Genomic DNA, 17,004 nt, shown 5'->3' on the forward strand with positions numbered 1-17,004 from the left:
TGTGGTCTCAGGCCCCCCCCCTCAGCATCCCTCCTGTCCCCCAGCAGGCACGCACGTGCAGCGTCCCTCCTCTCTCCCCTGTCCCCCCTGCAGCCAGCCATGTCCAGCGACCCTTCTGTCCCCCTGCCCCCCCCCTGCAGCTACCCATGTCCAGCAACCCTCCTCTCCTGTGCAGCCACCCATGTCTGAGGATACTCCTCTCCTTTTTCCCTGTTCCTCCCCTGTGGCCAGCCATGTTCATCGACCCACCTGTCCTCCCTGATGACCACCAACCCTTCTGTCCCCCTGCCCGCCCTGCAGTGTCTGTCCTGTATCCCCTGTCCCCCTTGCAGGCACCCATGTGGTGTGTGGAGCCCCATCCCTATCTCCCTGTTCCCTGCCCCCCCTGCAGCCACCCATGTGCAGCGACCCTCCCCTCCCCTCCCCCTGCTTCCTTCCAGCCACCCATGTCCAGCGAGACCCCCTTGTCCCCCCCCCTTCGCGCACCACCCGACCCCCCCCCACCGTGGCACATTACCAAGCCCCTCCCCCCTCATCAACCCCCTCACCACCCGTTTGTGTGTGTGTGTGTGTGTGTGTGTTTGCGTTTGTGTGTGTGTTTGCGTTTGTGTGTGTGTTTATGTGTGTATATGTGTTTGTGTGTGTGTTTATGTGTGTGTGTTTGTGTGTGTGGGGGTTGCGGGTGGCTTTTGTGGTCGTGTGGTTGGGGAGTTTGCCAGCAGTCTGTAGCGATTCCTAGGCAGGGGGAGGAGTACGGAAACACTCCCCCTGCCTGGGTCGTGTTTGTTGGAGGGGGTTGCCAGTTGGTAGGGGTGCCTTTATGGATCCCTTTACTCTCTGTGTTCCATCCTCGAGGGCGGGGCAGAGAGACATGGTGAGTTGGATGGCTTCACCACCATGAACTTACGAACTGTTTAGGGATTTTGCAGATGGCTTCAGCAGGTTGTCTTCGGAATGTTGAGGTAGCGTTTTATGTACAGATGGGGCGTGGCTGAGGGCGGGTCTATGAGTGAGGGTGACTGGTCCTAGCCTATGAAGACTACAGGATTTTTGTCATAGGCGTAGACTGGGGGGGGCGAGGGGGGGCAATGCCCCCCCAAACGACGCGAGGCGCCGCCGCGCCATTAGTTTAAAAAAAAAAAAAAAACACATGCAGGCACGCTCCTCTCCATCCGCTTGGCTTCCCTGCCCTCTCTATCTGTGTCCCGCCTTCCTCTGACGTCATTTCCTTTCGGGCGGGACGCAGACAGAGAGGGCAGGGAAGCCAAGCGGACGGAGAGGAGCGTGTCCGTCTACCTCTCTCTCTTCCTCCCTCCCTCCGGCGCAGGCAGCAGTCTTTTCCAGCGTTCCTGGCAGCGGTAGCGTTGTACACGCTGCCTTTGGCTCTGCCCCGAAGCCTTCTCTTCAAGTTCCTGTTCCCGCATAGGTGGGAACAGGAACTTGAAGAGGAAAGCTTCCGGGGCAGACCCGAAGGCAGCGTGTACATCGCTACCGCTGCCAGGAACGCTGAAAAAGCTGAAGACTGTTGCCTGCGCCGGAGGGAGGGAGGAAGAGAGGGGGTAAACGGAGTCCCATCTTGGACCTCGCGGGGGGGGGGGGGGGAGCAGAGGGAAGATGGATGGGACTGGGAGGGGTGGGAAGCAGAGGGAAGGAGCAGGAGTATGAATGGGACTGGGAGGGGTGGGAAGCAGAGGGAAGGAGCAGGAGATGAATGGAACTGGGAGGGGTGGGAAGCAGAGGGAAGGAGCAAGAGATGGATGGGACTGCGAGGGGTGGGGAGCAGAGGGATGGACCAGGAGATGGATGAGATTGGGAGAGGTCAGGCACAGCAGAGGGAAGGAGCAGAAGATGGATGGGACGGAGGGATGGTGAGCAGAGGGAAGGAACAGAAGATGGATGGAACTGGGAGGGTTGGGGAGCAGAAGGAAGGAGCAAGAGATGGATGGGACTGCGAGGGTGGGGAGCAGAGGGAAGCCTACTGGAAAGAAGACACTGCATAAAACAGAAGACACTGGGATCAAAGCGAATAGAAAAACTAAATGATCAGACAACAAAGGTAAATAAAAGTATTTTATTCATAATTTATTAATTGAAATGTGTCAGCTTTTTGAAATGTGCATCTGTGATATTTTGCCTGTAATTTCATTTCCTTCCTCCATATTAGCATATTCATTTGCATATTTATATATGCAAATGATATGCTAATATGCTCCGCCCATTCTTTGCCCCCCCCAAATGAAACAGTCAAACTACGGCTATGATTTTTGTGCTTCTCTGCCTTGGAGTGAGCTTCTCTGCCTTGGAGTGAGCTTCAGAATGTTCAAGGTGGTATTTATTAATATAGATCAGGGCCGGTCTTAGGCAGAGGCGACCGAGGTGGCTGCATAGGGCCCCGCACCTAAGGGGGCCCCGCGCGGCGCGCCTCAGCTCTGCCTCACCGCCGGACTGCCGCTGCTCGCCCGCCCTCCACCCATGTCAAACGACGGGACTCTCCGCGTTCCCCTGCTTCCCCTCCCTCCAGGCACCTGAGCCCCCCTCCCGTCCGAGCCCCCCCTCTCCCCGACCCGCCAAACGACCCTCTTCTGCCACCCGACCCGGCCGGCACCTCACCTGACCCAACATTTAAAAAAAATCTTCAAGCGGCGATGCCTGCATCTGACTAGTAGAAGAAAAAACCGCTTCGTGGTTTGTCCATTGGCCGGCCTTCCCTCATGTCCCGCCCTCTGATGTAACTTCCGCAAGGGTGGGACATGAGGGAAGGCCAGCCAATGGACGAACCGCGAAGCGGTTTTTCTTCTTCTAGTCAGACGCAGGCATCGCCGCTTGAAGATTTTTTTAAAAATGTTGAGTCAGGTGAGGTGCCGGCCGGGTCGGGTGGCAGAAGAGGGTCGTTTGGCGGGTCGGGGGGCTCGGACGGGAGGGAGGCTCAGGTGCCTGGAGGGGGAGCAGGGAAATGAGGAGAGTCGCGTGCTGGACATGGGTGGAGGGCATGGGGGATGGGAGGGTTACTGGACATGGGTAGATGGCAGGGGAGGGGGGTTTGGATATAGGTGGATGGCAGTTGGCAGGGGAGGGCAGGGAGGACAGGAGGGTCGCTGGACATGGGTGGATGGCAGGGGAGGGGGGTTTCTGGACATAGGTGGATGGCAGGGGGGACAGGAGGGTCGCTGGACATGGGTGGATGGAGGGAGGGGGATTTCTGGACATAGGTGGATGGCAGTGGCGGGCAGGGAGGACAGGAGGGTCGCTGGACATGGGTGGAGGGCAGAGGAGGGGGGTTTCTGGACATAGGTGGATGGCAGAGGGGACGGGGGGGTTGCTGGACATAGATGGATGGCAGGGGGGACAGGAGGGTTGCTGGACATGGGTGCATGGAGGAGAGAGAAGAAATGCTGGACATGGATGGAGGCGAGGGAAGAGTGAGGAAGGCGATGAGGTGAGGGAAAAGGAAGAGAGGAGAAAAAGTGCACATGGATATAGAAACTAGGCAGAAGCTGGATCCACTGGACAGTCAAGTCTGCAGAGGACCCAGCTTTTACTTACGGATGTAGGGCAAGAAATGAAGAAGAAAGGCGGAAAGTAAAGAAATAAATGGAAAGGAAGCCCTGGAAATGGAGTTAAGAGGACAGATAGCAGCACAATCAGATACTGAGCCAGCATGATCAGAAAAACGAAGTTACCAGACAACAAAGGTAAGAAAAAAACTATTTTATTCAGGATTTATTAATTGGAATATGTCAGTTTTGGAAATGGTGGGGGTTCCCTAGCGTTTACAAGCTGCCGTCATTTAAAGATAAGTTTATGCACTGAGATATGTTGGGCATATTTTATTATTAAAAACAGTTTTTGCTGGATACATAAATTATACGACTTGGAAATTAAACAGTGTGATATGAATGATAAGAAGGGGATTCAATGAGGATTTGCACCACACCATTGCGCTTGTGACGCAAAGAACATAACTGTTCAGATGGATGTGAGAGGCAGTTAGATCTGATGAACCCCGAAATAATTTGGAGTAAATCGTGGATGGACTATAAAAATTTGTAAACCCTGCAGTGAATATATATGTTTGGGACACTAATAGGATATTGGATGGAAGTTTAGTCCCCACATTTGTTCTATCTGGTGGGCTGTAATTTGAATAGTTTTTGGAAATGTGCATCTGTGATATTTTTCAAGTAAGTTTCAATTTTTGTAGTATTGCTGCATGCTGAGTCTGACTTCTTGAGGTAACTTTCCAGTTCAGTATTTTGCCTTCATGTGTTTTTCAGGTGTGATCAAGGAAGGTACAGTATTCTGCTAGCGTATAGTTTGCAGCCCTTTTTGTTTGTTTGTTTTTCACTAGGTTGTGCACTCGTGTTTTAGAGACAGGTGTAATTACAGTTGCCTTTCCACGCCACGCATAAGGTTGTAGCTCGTCCTGTCCTTGGAATTAGTGCTGTTTATGGTTTGTTAAGGTTATGAGTGTGTTTTTGCACAAGTTTGTGTACAGTGTTTTGCAGTGGAGAGATAGTGTGTTGGCCTTACTAAGGTGGCACCAAACATCAGAAAGGGTGTAGAGCCTAAATCATGACACACTACCTCTAAAAGGGTGATTTGTGGCTCTGCATGAGAATTGTGTATTATGATCCCTTGCTAGCTTCATATTGTTGAGGGTCTGCATTTTCCTTATGGCTGGTATATTGGTGTATAAGGTATTAATTGTGTCTGTTTTATTTTTACTTATTTTTTTTCTGTGTGTTGTCAGACAATTATGGATGACAGACAGAGTCGGAGTCTTCTTGAGTCAGAGAGTTGTGGTATATATTTTAAAACAATTTTAATACCTTGGTGGTCTATATGTTTTTATATTGTACATTATATTTTACACATCACTTAATTTTATTATATATATTTTCATTTCATTTTTATTTTATTGCATATATGGGTACATAGTAATAGGGGTATTTGAAAGTACTGAATCTTTTCTTAATATTTTTCCTTTATTCTCCTTTGTTATGAGAATTGGAACTACTAATTGTAGTGGACTTGAACTGAATAATTTCTGGGGAGGGGAGGTTTCATGATAGCATTGTGCTTATTATTTCAATCAGATTTTTTGTACAAGTTTAGCTTCATTTGTCGTCATTTGAAATTTCATTATAAAATGTTCTAAAAATGGAATAATCGTATCAATGGGGCGGAGCTAGGGTGGGGTGGGGCTACAGTGGGGCGGGGCTAGGATGGGGCCCCACCAAATTGGTCTGCATAGGGCCCCGCACTTGCTAAGACCGGCCCTGATATAGATATTGTGGTATATTCTTTTCATGAGCTCAAAAGGGGCAATTCTATATCGGCATCTGGACAACTGGATTTCATTATAAAATGCTAGTGTAAGCTCACATTGGCACATCTAAATTTGGCGCATCCATAAATGCCAGGTCAATGGCAAGCATAAATGTGTACACCTAAGTATGACAAGCAACACATACAACTTACTGTATTCTATAATTTGCATGTGTAATTGGAAGACACACCCATATCCTGCTTATGCATTGCCCACATGTGTGATCCCCTTGTGCAATGCCGCTGATGCACACCTTCACAGAATACTACTTAGGGTGCTTGTGCACATAAGTGGCACTTTTTCCTGAATTTACATGCACAAGTGATGTGTAAATGCAGGTGTGTATATATGGAATTGCCCTGAAGCAATTGCTCTTCAGGTACCTTACATAGTTCCCCCGTACAAGAAAGCTTATAATCTAATGGGTTAATATTCAGTCAGCACAGTCACCACATTAAGCACTGTACCAGCAGTTAAATTAATGGGTATGTTTAGACACATTTTACATTCAAGCATAGGTGTAGTTTTCCTGCTTTGTTGGAGTTTGGGGGCAGGATATGGGGCATGGGGCATACACACATATACCTACTATCAGTCTCAAATACTCTGCCTGCCCCGACATACACTTCTCCCAGACCTGCTACTGTCATCTTCCCACCCATTGTAGTTGTAGCTGCAGCAGGGTGACACAGATTAAGGGGTAGGCCTATCTTCGGCTTGCCACACTGCGATTTGGCTCTACTGCCAAGCTCTTGGGGGAGCCTCGTGGTGGTTCCAGCTCCCACCCATGCCATTTCCAGTGTTAGAAAATATTTTTGTATTTTCTAGTGCCGGGGGCGTAACCAGTGGAAGGTGGCAAGAGCTCCCCCTAGAAATGACCACACGCCAATGCCATTGCTTAGCGCACAACCATTTCCTTCCCTTGTACCAGAAAATGCCTTGTACTGGCGGTGGTAAAAGGTGGCCTAAATGTTTTAAATCCTTTGTATTTCTTAATCTATTTTTAAATAAACTTTTATTATGTTTCTTTCTTTCACCGCGTTGTCATGTAGATTTATTTTCATTTCTTTAGCTTTCCTTTTTCTTTTTTCAAAAATTTCCATCCACTCTGACTTTTAAGGTTTCTTTTGTTTCCCATAGTATTATTTTAGCATTTCCTCTTGTCATCTTTGTTTATATTATAGGTTCAATTTTTTACATTTTTCCTTTCCTTATGCTTTTCTTTACTCTATCTCTACTCTTCCATTCTTCTCTTCCTCTTCTCTCACACATTCCTCTTGCTCCTCACCTCCCCACCTCTCCCTCATTCCCATATTCTTCATCTCCTTTTCCTCCTTTCATCTTCATTTTCCACACAACCCTCTCTCTCTCCTCCTTTCTTTTACCCTTCCATTTTTCCTCTTCCCACTCATTTATTCCCCCCATCCTTCTCTCATCTCTTCTTCTACTCTCTCCTTTCACCCATCCTCACCCTCCACCCTTCTCCCCCTTCAACACACCCTCTCCTCTTATCTTTCTCCTTCTTCCTATCTCCCATCTCACCTTCCCCCTCCCAAATGCTCTCCCCCCACCTCTCCCAAAACACCCCTCTCTCTCCCCCAGTCTCTTTCTTATGTCTTACCCCTTTATAGAGACTCATTCTCCCTTTTACCTCCCCTATTCTACTCTGTCTCATTTTGTTCAAAGACTTGTCTATTTTGCCTATCACTTTATCCAAGTTGCTCTGCCCCACCATTCATTGCCCCTGCCTCACTCAACCCTAGAATACATTCCGCCATCTCTTCCACTTTGACTGATTTCCCCTTTCCTAGCATCTGCCTGCCTGTTTTCTTCTCCAATATTCATATAATAATAATAATAATCCTATATAATAAAACGCAGCTCCAATGTTCTGAAGCCAAGAAAGTGAAGCCTTCAAGCCTTGAAGCATACGTGTGCTCTGTAAGGCTCCATCTCTTCAATTGACGGCATGTAGTTCCGGGTACATCACCTGCAGCACTGACCAACCGCATGACAGCAGGATGATGCTCCGCCCCTGCCGCCCTCGCCGCAACGCCATGCCCCCCTAGGCCGCCGCTGCCGCTCACCCCCTAAACTTCACTGAAAAGGAAAACAAAAAGCAGAAGAATCCGGCAAGAGCGGCCAGAAAGCGAGGAAACAGAAAGCTAATGAGACAGAAGGGGAGAGGATGAGCCCGGCAATACTCACAGGATCAGCTGTCGCAGGATTTGAGTAGATCCCGTAGTTCAGGTGTGGGAAATGTAGGAGGGGGCTTCGGCAGAGGGGGAGGATTGCTGATGGTCGCTATGAGCCAACTGAGGCGTGAGACATCAACTGTGCACATATGAGCGCGCGATCCAGCTCGGACACAGTGGTAACTGTAAGGTCCTGGCGACTTCATATCTGAGGTGGGGAAAGCGAAGAACTCTTCCTGGTGGTATAGCTGGTGTTGCGTTTTGGATGGAGCAAAAGTGATTTCCTTTCTATTCGGGATAGTAATCTGAAGAGGTTTCGGCGGTGGCGGACTGGAGCATCAAACTCTTATGAGCACAAGCATGGGTAACAGAGACACTGCAGACCCGGTTGTGTGCAGTTTCAACGAAAATGTTGCAGTTGCGGCGCAGCCAGGTGTATGTGGGAAGAGGTTTTGTGCTGTGAGGACTTTTGAAGAAAACCATGATTGAGTGCGCAACTCTGGTGGTCTAAAGTTGTTTGGGTGCTGACGTGGGGTGGGGTGGGGAAGGGAGGGAGGGGGGCCCATGGCACACACTCTCATTCTCACACACACACTCGCACCCAGTCTCACTCTCTCTCTGTCACACACACACACTCGCACATTCACTCTCTCTCTCTCTCACACAGTCACTCTCACACACACTCTCTCAAACATACACACTCCAAGGAAAACCTTGCTAGCGCTCGTTTCATTTGTGTCAGAAACGGACCTTTTTTTACTAGTAATAATAATAAAACTGGTATCTCTCTCAAATCTTCCTCTGTAAAGACTGAAGCAAATAATTCATTTAATCTGTCCGCTATGGCTTTGTCTTCCCTAAGTGCCCCTTTTACCCCTTAGTGATCTAGCAGTCCAACTGATTCTTTTGCTGGCTTATTGCTTTTAATATACCTAAACATTTTTTTACTATGTGTTTTTGCCTCCAACGCAATCTTTGTTTCAAAGTCCCTCTTTGCCTTCCTTATCAGCACTTTGTATTTGACTTGACATTCCTTATGCTGTTTCTTATTATTTTCAGTCGGTTCTTTCTTCCATTTTCTGAAGGATTTTCTTTTAGCTTTAATAACTTCCTTCACCTCACTTTTTAACCATGCCGGCTGTCGTTTGGTCTTCCGTCCTCCTTTTTTAATATGCAGAATATATTTGTCCTGGGCTTCCAGGATGGTGTTTTTAAACATGCCCTGATGTTACAATTACCCAGTCAATATCGGGGTAATTGAAATCAATCATTATTATTGTGTTACCCAGTTTGTTTGCTTCCCTAATTTCCTTTAACATTTCTACATCCGTCTGTTCATCCTGGCCAGGGGGACAGTAGTACACTCCTATCACTATCCTTTTCCCCTTTACACATGGAATTTCAATCCATAGGGATTCCAAGATGTGTTTTGTTTACTGCAGAATTTTCAATCTATTTGATTCAAGGCTCTCCTTAATGTACAATGCTACCCCTCCACCAATTCGATTCACCATATCACTACGACATAATTTGTACCCACTGGTTATCCTCCTTCCACCAGGTCTCAGAGATGCATATTATATCTAATTTTTCATTTAGTGCAATATATTTTAACTCTCCCATCTTATTTCTTAGGCTTCTAGCATTCGCATATAGACATTTCAAAGTATATATACACATTTGCAACAGAGTTTTCTGAGGCACTTAGACTTAGGCCTCCAAATCATGCACTCCTGGGCGGATGCTTTCCAGCTAAAACTCAATGCAGAAAAAACACAATGTCTTGTACTCACATCACAATATAACACAAACAACTTCACCACCATAACCACACCATACTGTTGCCTTCCCATCTCACAAAATTTGAAAATTCTCGGAGTTACCATTGATGGTAACCTCACACTCGATGCCCACGTGAAGAATATGATGAAAAAGATGTTCCAATCCATGTGGAAACTCAAAAGAGTAAAACCTTACTTCCTGAGATATATCTTCCGGTCCCTGGTACAATTGATGGTACTGAGTCACCTGGATTACTGCAATGCACTGTACGTTGGAATCAAAGAACAGAACATCAAAAAACTCCAAACAGCCCAAAATACCCCCGCCAGACTCATATTTGGAAAATCTAAATATGAAAGTGCAAAACCCCTAAGAGAGAAACTTCACTGGCTCCCACTTAAGGAACGCATCACATTCAAGATCTGCACGATTGTTCACAAAATCATCCACGCAGACGCCCCAACCTATATGCTAAACCTTGTGGACTTGCCTCCCAGAAATGCCAAAAGATCATTGCGCAAATTCCTGAATCTACACTTCCCCAGCTGCAAAGGACTAAAATACAAGCAGATGCATGCAACCATTTTCTCCTACATGAGTACGCAACTGTGGAATGCATTACCTACTACCTTGAAAACCATTGAAGATATAACCAACTTTCGAAAATCTTTGAAGACGCACCTCTTCAACAAAGCATACAAAGAGAACCCATAACCTTACTAAATCACACCACCAACTAGCCCAGGTACGACAGTCTAATCTTTTTTTTTTTTTTTACCTATCCACCTAATCCTTTTCTTCTCTCCCTATCTAACACTTTTACATCACTAATCATATCTATTATCCTGGAATGGCAAAACCATAACAGAACTCTGTAAGCCACATTGAGCCTGCAAATAGGTGGGGAAATGTGGGATACAAGTGCAATAAATAATAATAAATGTATATGCAAACATTTGAATATGCAAGTTATGTATGTATTTTTCCTCTTCTGAAGTACAAATGTCCCAGGGAACACCTCCTCTCACAGAGAGCAATTTTAAACAAGGCGACTCAAACAAACAAATTAAAATATGCATTTTTTGTACACCTATATTATAATTGTAATATGTACATGAATAACCCCCATGTTACTTTAAAGGTCGCCAAAAATTACACATGCAAATTTATGTGTGGTTCTGATTTATGTATGCAACTTAATAGAATAACGAGCCAATCAGTGCCAATAATTGGATTTTTAACAAGCAATTAGTGACACTAATTAGATTTAATTGTAAGGTAGGTGCATAACGTTAGGCACAGGATCCTTGCCTAAAATTTCCAAGCAGCCTGAAAAGGGGGTGCAGAAAGGGGATAGTCATGGGTATTTTGAGGTGGAATGGGGGTGTGGTTTTGCGTTACACATGGAATTACAGAATAATGGTCCTCCATGTGTAAATTTAGGCACAGGCATTTGTATCACATTTTCATAGGTGGAAATGGTAGCACTTACATTTACGTGGAACCATAATGCTTAAGAGTTATTTTATAAACAATGCTGAATTTTAGGGATGGCTTATAGAATAATGCTTAAGTGGGGGTTTTTTTCAGTGCCATATATTGAATCTAGCCTTGGGTCTTTATTAGTGTCCTGGATTAATCCCCAGTACATAAGTACATAAGTATTGCCATACTGGGAAAGATCAAAGGTCCATCAAGCCCAGCATCCTGTTTCCAACAGTGGCCAATCCAGGTCACAAATACCCGGCAAGATCCCAAAAATGTACAAAACATTTTATACTGCTTATCCCAGAAATAGTGGATTTTCCCCAAGTCCATTTAATAACGGTCTATGGACTTTTCCTTTAGGAAGCCGTCCAAACCTTTTTTAAAACTCCTCTAAGCTAACTGCCTTTACCACATTCTCTGGCAACAAATTCCAGAGTTTAATTAGTTTATAAAAATATTCACACAAGGTTATACCAGCTCAGAGGCAGGTGTAACTTTCTACAATTACTAAAATGTACACAAGAACCTCACCCAAATGCCCCCTGTGGGCTATATAAAAGTATGCAAACTCTTATTGACACTCATAAGCCCATATTTACCCTCTCAGCTTTATGCCACCATGTCCTGCATATAAAACATGCCTTACAGATGGAAACTTTTACAAAATTACTCACCTACATGGCTGATGGCATGCATGCTGTAGAACAATGCTCATACTCTAGTCACATTGAAGAAGGGTAATTTTCAATACCCACATAAACTGCTTTTGACATTTTCCTCCTTAATAGCCATGGGGATGGGGAGTGCCCTTATGATGGATAATGTATCCAGGGGCCCTTTTACTAAGGCTCATAGGTGCCTATGTGCATCCAACGCACGCCAAATTGGAACTACCAACCAGCTACCACTTGCCCCGGGCGGTAATTCCATTTTTGATGCACGCCCAAAACATGCGGTGGAAAATATTTTCTATTTTCTACCACGTGGCGCTTACCCAGCAGTAATCAGCAGCTCACGCACACTGGCCACTTAATGTCCAGCTGGAGTGTGAGACCTTACCACTGTCATTGGGTGGCACTACTAAGGTCTCAGCCCGAAAACAGACACGCGCTGGTTTCAATTTTGCCGCATGTCCATTTTCAGTCACAAAAATGGCTTTTTTACAGGTGCGCTGAAAAATTGACCTGCACGCATCCCAAAATATGCGCCTACACCAGGCAGGCCACTTTTAGGCACGCCTTAGTAAAAGGGCCCCCCTAGTTGGTGATCCAATGGCAAAGTTTATTTATGATAGAAACAGCAATAAGTAAAACAAATAAAAGCTTACTTACAGGTATGTGTCTCCTTTTAAGCGTTGGTGTGGTGGATGGTGAAGAGCTGGTACTGAGAGCATTTTCAATATCTTGATCCAACTGGTCCAGTTTTCATAATTAGGAGCACCATAGAGTCCCAGTCTTGACCGATCTCTCTCTTCTTTTGTTTCCTGAGAAGGAATTGGACTACATAATTAAATCTAAAAGATTATTTCTTAGCAGAAGATACAGATTTATTCATATTTCTAAAGAGACATTGATCAATGAGCTCCAGTGCTACACTTTCAGTACTGAAACCAGGAGGCTGATGTACTAACATGAGCAAAAACCCATGTGCAAAATGTGGTAACTGCATGCAGTATTTTTGTACTTTTACATGACCCCCAGGGCTGGCCGAGGGGGGGGGGGCAGGGGGCAAAATTCCCCAGGCCCAGGCCTCCAAGGGTCCTGGCGCCGGGGTCCTCTCTCTCTCTCCTGCTCCTGATGGGACTCAGGTGATCGCATTTTGACAGGTGCAGTAGAGAGAAAAACTGCGGCTCCGCCCCACCCCCCCCCCCCAGGAGGCTGGGGAGGACCTGGAGAAGACTATGATTTGGATTATTCTTCCTAATGTGCATCACATTACATCTGCCATTTGGATGCTCAGTCTTCCAGTTTCCTAAGGTCTTCCTGCAATTTTTCACACTTTGAATATTTATAATATGATAAATAGCACCGTTCCAGTACAGATTGCATTTGTTATCCCACATTTCCCACCTATTTGCAGGCTCCATGTGGTTTTACAGAGTTTTGGACATAACAAAACTCTGTAAGCCCACATTGAGCCTGCAAATAGGTGGGAAAATGTGGGATACAAATGCAATAAGTAATAAAATAAATAAAAATCCCTGCGGCACTCCACTTATTCACCCTCCTCCATTGAGAGAAATGGCCATTTAAACCTACACTCAGCTGCTTGTTTTGTATCGTGTTATGTTCAATGTTCTCGTGTTAATTCATCAGCGAATCTATGCAAATGTTCCTGTATATTTTATGAATATTTTGAAACAGAGTGGAGGAGTGGCCTAGTGGTTAGGGTGGTGGACTTTGGTCCTGGGGAACTGAGGAACTGAGTTTGATTCCCAGCACAGGCAGCTCCTTGTGACTCTGGGCAAGTCACTTAACCCTGCATTGCCCCATGTAAGCTGCATTGAGCCTGCCATGAGTGGGAAAGCACAGGGTACAAATGTAACAATCAGTATGGTCCTAATCGCCCCTTGCGTTCTGAAAGATTACAGCAACTATGTTTACTGTCACCTGTGGATTATAGAGAACATGCTTTCTTGATTGCCAGAAATATTCTGTGGGATGGCCTTCCAGGCCATCTGAGATTATGTGGTAATCTCCAGCAATTTAAAATTCTTCTGAAGACCCAGTATTTTTTTAAAAGCTTACTTTGAGGACTGAAATATTTTTCAATATTTTTTATGATGAAATTTGTTCTGTTATTTATTTTGTAAGGGCTCACTTGCTAATGGCCACATGCTAATGGGGAAATTAACATGTAAATGAAAAAGAGCGGCCATTTTTTTGCCTTCACTTGTCTATCGAATGACTATCGATGCGGAGATACTTTGGCGTTTTCAGCCATTTTTTTACTGTCTTTATGATCATAGATGTTGATTTTTTGCTCTCTTTTTCAGAATATACGCAGACCACTGTACCCTGAGGCAGGTCCATGAAACGGCGGCCATCGTTGGTCGTAGTCAAAGCGTATGAAGAACCCGCACGATAAAACACCCAATTAAGTTAAGTAAAATCTGGTGTAATTCTTGCTATATCAAGTGAAGTAAGCATTACAGAGGTTTTCTGGCCGATGATGAAGTCCAGCCCCTTGAGCTTTGCATTTTTGCCAGGGGCTTCTCGAGGCCTTTCATCAGTTTAAACTCAGACTTCAGTATGCTTTATTTCTGAGATCTCCCTACTGTCTAGATTTTCATCCGCATATGAAAAGGGAGACAGACTCCTGTTTAGTTCAATAGTTTTCAGAAATTAATGTTTAGCCATTAATAGGGAAATTAGAAAATGGGGTAATATTACCGCCTCAGCACATGGGGAAGACATGCGGTGAGGATAGTGCAGGCATTTTATTTGCACATTTTAGTAAAAGGGCCTCTTTGTTTTTCCTTCTCTATTTTTGCAGAGTTTTAAAAAAATTGTTCTAGTTTCTTCTTCTTTTTTTGTTTTTTTGTATGATTAATTAGGGGTCCTTTTACTAAGGTGTGCTGAAAAATGGTCTGCGGTAGTGTAGGCATGGGTTTTGACCATGCGCAGGATCATTTTTCAGTGCATCTGTAAAAAATGTCTTTTGGGGGGGGGGGGGGCAAAATGGATGTGCAGCAAAATGAAAATTGGCACGTGTCCATTTTGGGTCTGAGAACTTACCGCCAGCCATTGACTCAGCGGTAAAGTCTTACGCTTTAACCAGGCAGTAACGATCAACGCGCATCGAAATGCCGATTACCGCCCGGTAGTGCCGCGTGCCAGAAAATAAAAAGTATTTTCTGGCGCATGTAGGGGACATGTGTCAAAAATGAAATTACCACCCGGGCCACGTGGTAGCCGGGTAATATCTTGGAATTGGCATGCGTTGGGCGCATGTAGGTGCTTACATGGCTTAGTAAAATGGTCCCTTAATTAGCATTTCTGAATAACATATTTCTCAGTCCTGACTGGAGTCAAAATTCTTTTAAAATGGCTCATCTTTCTTCACTTGTGTGTGTATGCCAAAGCCTGCCAGCCTGCAGGTTGGAACGAAATGATGACAGAGAAACAATTGCTTCTGTAAAGAAAGGTTACTTTGCCCCAGCTTTTCTTTGAGAGCTTGCAGTTTGAAATCAATAATAAAAAAAATCCATGCCTAGAATTATTTTCTTTGGCCAAAATACAAATAATTAGACAGCTTTGGAATATAAACAGAAGAAAGGGGCTAAATACTATCTGACGTTAGGCTTCAGTGACCTGTGGACTGACACAACTGAAAAAGATTAGAATACAATTATAAAATGTTATTACAAAAATCAGGCTAAAATAATAAAGATAGTATGTTTCAGTGATATACACATTAATCACAGTTGACATGACACGTGTGACTTTAGCACATGTGGACGCCAATCTATTGTAAGAACTGATTGTATGTGAGGAGAATGGAATAACATGTGTGAGGAAGACAGAATGGAATGAGTAGCTATATTTGCAAAATGCAGCAAATCAGATTAAAAGGGGCATTTTCGACATCATGTCTAAATCCAATTTTGGATGTTTTGCTGAAATTTCCAAAATCAGTGGTGAACATAGCAGTTTCCGAACCAGAAAAACAATTCTATCTTTTTGCTTCAAAAATGGCCATTTTCCTGATTGTTTTTGTAGACATTTTATGCTCGTGTATTTTTCGGAAAAATGCACAAATACAAGCCAATGGGACCTCTGAGGGGCCTAGCATTCTTAGTAGATAGCCATACTGACATCAAGCCAGCAGCAATGGGACACCATAGGGGGCACTGCAGTGGACTTCACATAAAAGGTCACAGATACACATCTCACTGTTACTCCACTATATTGTATGGTGAGCCCTCCAAAACCCACCAAAAACCTACTGTACATCACTACAATAGCCTTTATGGCTGCAGGTGTCACCTAAATGTAGGTACAGTAGGTTTTTGATGGATTTTGGAGGGCTCAAACTTCCACCACAAGTGAAACAGTAGGGGGAATATAGGTCTGGGTCTTCTTCTCTACAGTGCACTGCTCTGACCACTAGGCTACTCCAGAGACCTGCCCTGCTGCTCTAATAGGACTGACTATAACATCTGAAACTAGATGCTAGTATTTACTGTTTCTTTCACATCTTTGCGGGGTGAGCGGTAGGAGGGAGTCAGTGACCACTGGGGGAGTAAGGGAGGGCCATGCCTTAATCCCTCCAGTGGTCTTCTGGTCATTTAGGGCACCTTTTTGAGACTTAGTTGTGATTGAAACAAGTCTAGACCAAAATGTCTAACTCTTAGGCCTCAACGTTTTTGCTTTCGCTTTTTTTCTATTATGGCAGAAAAACATCTAAGTTTTGGGACTGCCCAAATCCCATCTCCAACATGCCCCCTTGTGATTTGGATGCAATGCAGATGAACTGCATAGAAAAATGTCTTTAAATATGTTTAGATAATAGCGATTTGGATGTTTTGGACAAAACAAAGGTCCATCTGCCTCTTTGTGGACATTTTTCTGATTTGAAAATGAGCCCCTCTATAGGGGATATATATGCAACTGGAACAATACTCTAGGGAAACCTTCTATTTTGGACCTATGTATGGTTTATTAGATTTTGGTGCTCATTTTCAAAGCATTTAGACTTAGAAAGTTCCATAGTAATCTGTGTAACTTTGTAAATCTATGAGCTTTGAAAATGAGCTCCTTATATACCTCATTTTGCAAGTTGGAATTTTTTTTTTAACCATGCATGGGGTCCCTTTATGAAGGTACGCTAACAGATTAAGGACATGCTAATTAGTAGCCCTAGCTAAATGCCATGCAGTCCATTATATTCCTAAATCCTTTAGCGTGCCTTAGTAAGAGAACTCCATGGAATGCATTTAGGGGTCTATTTACTAAGACACACAAAAGTTTTGTACTTAATCCATGTTAATTGTAAAAGTTAACCCCTTATAGCTGCAAAACTTCTGCTGTATCTATTGGGAATGCACCCTTCACTTAGGGGCACTGTTCCTTCTAAGCTGAGTGGGAGTCCTCCAACTACATTGCTGCTTGTGGGTGGTGGTGCTTCTATATTGTGTTTTCAATTGCTAGGGACAGGTATGTTTCCTGGAGTCCTGCAGAGCTTGCCTGTCCTTCACTATTGAAAATG

General features: G+C 44.6%; 1 protein-coding gene across 1 annotated transcript in view; it reads right to left on the reverse strand.

Annotated features, from left to right (window-relative positions):
• Positions 1-17,004, reverse strand: part of DLC1 (DLC1 Rho GTPase activating protein) — a 744,850-nt gene that overhangs the window by 510,284 nt on the left and 217,562 nt on the right. Inside the window, 3 exon segments of the mRNA XM_030191431.1 lie at positions 12,126-12,218; positions 12,220-12,243; positions 12,245-12,277. Of these exon segments, the coding sequence (XP_030047291.1) occupies positions 12,126-12,218; positions 12,220-12,243; positions 12,245-12,277 (150 nt within the window).

The sequence above is a fragment of the Microcaecilia unicolor genome, chromosome 2 (assembly GCF_901765095.1).
Source record: "Microcaecilia unicolor chromosome 2, aMicUni1.1, whole genome shotgun sequence".
In the NCBI taxonomy this organism is placed as follows: domain Eukaryota; kingdom Metazoa; phylum Chordata; class Amphibia; order Gymnophiona; family Siphonopidae; genus Microcaecilia; species Microcaecilia unicolor.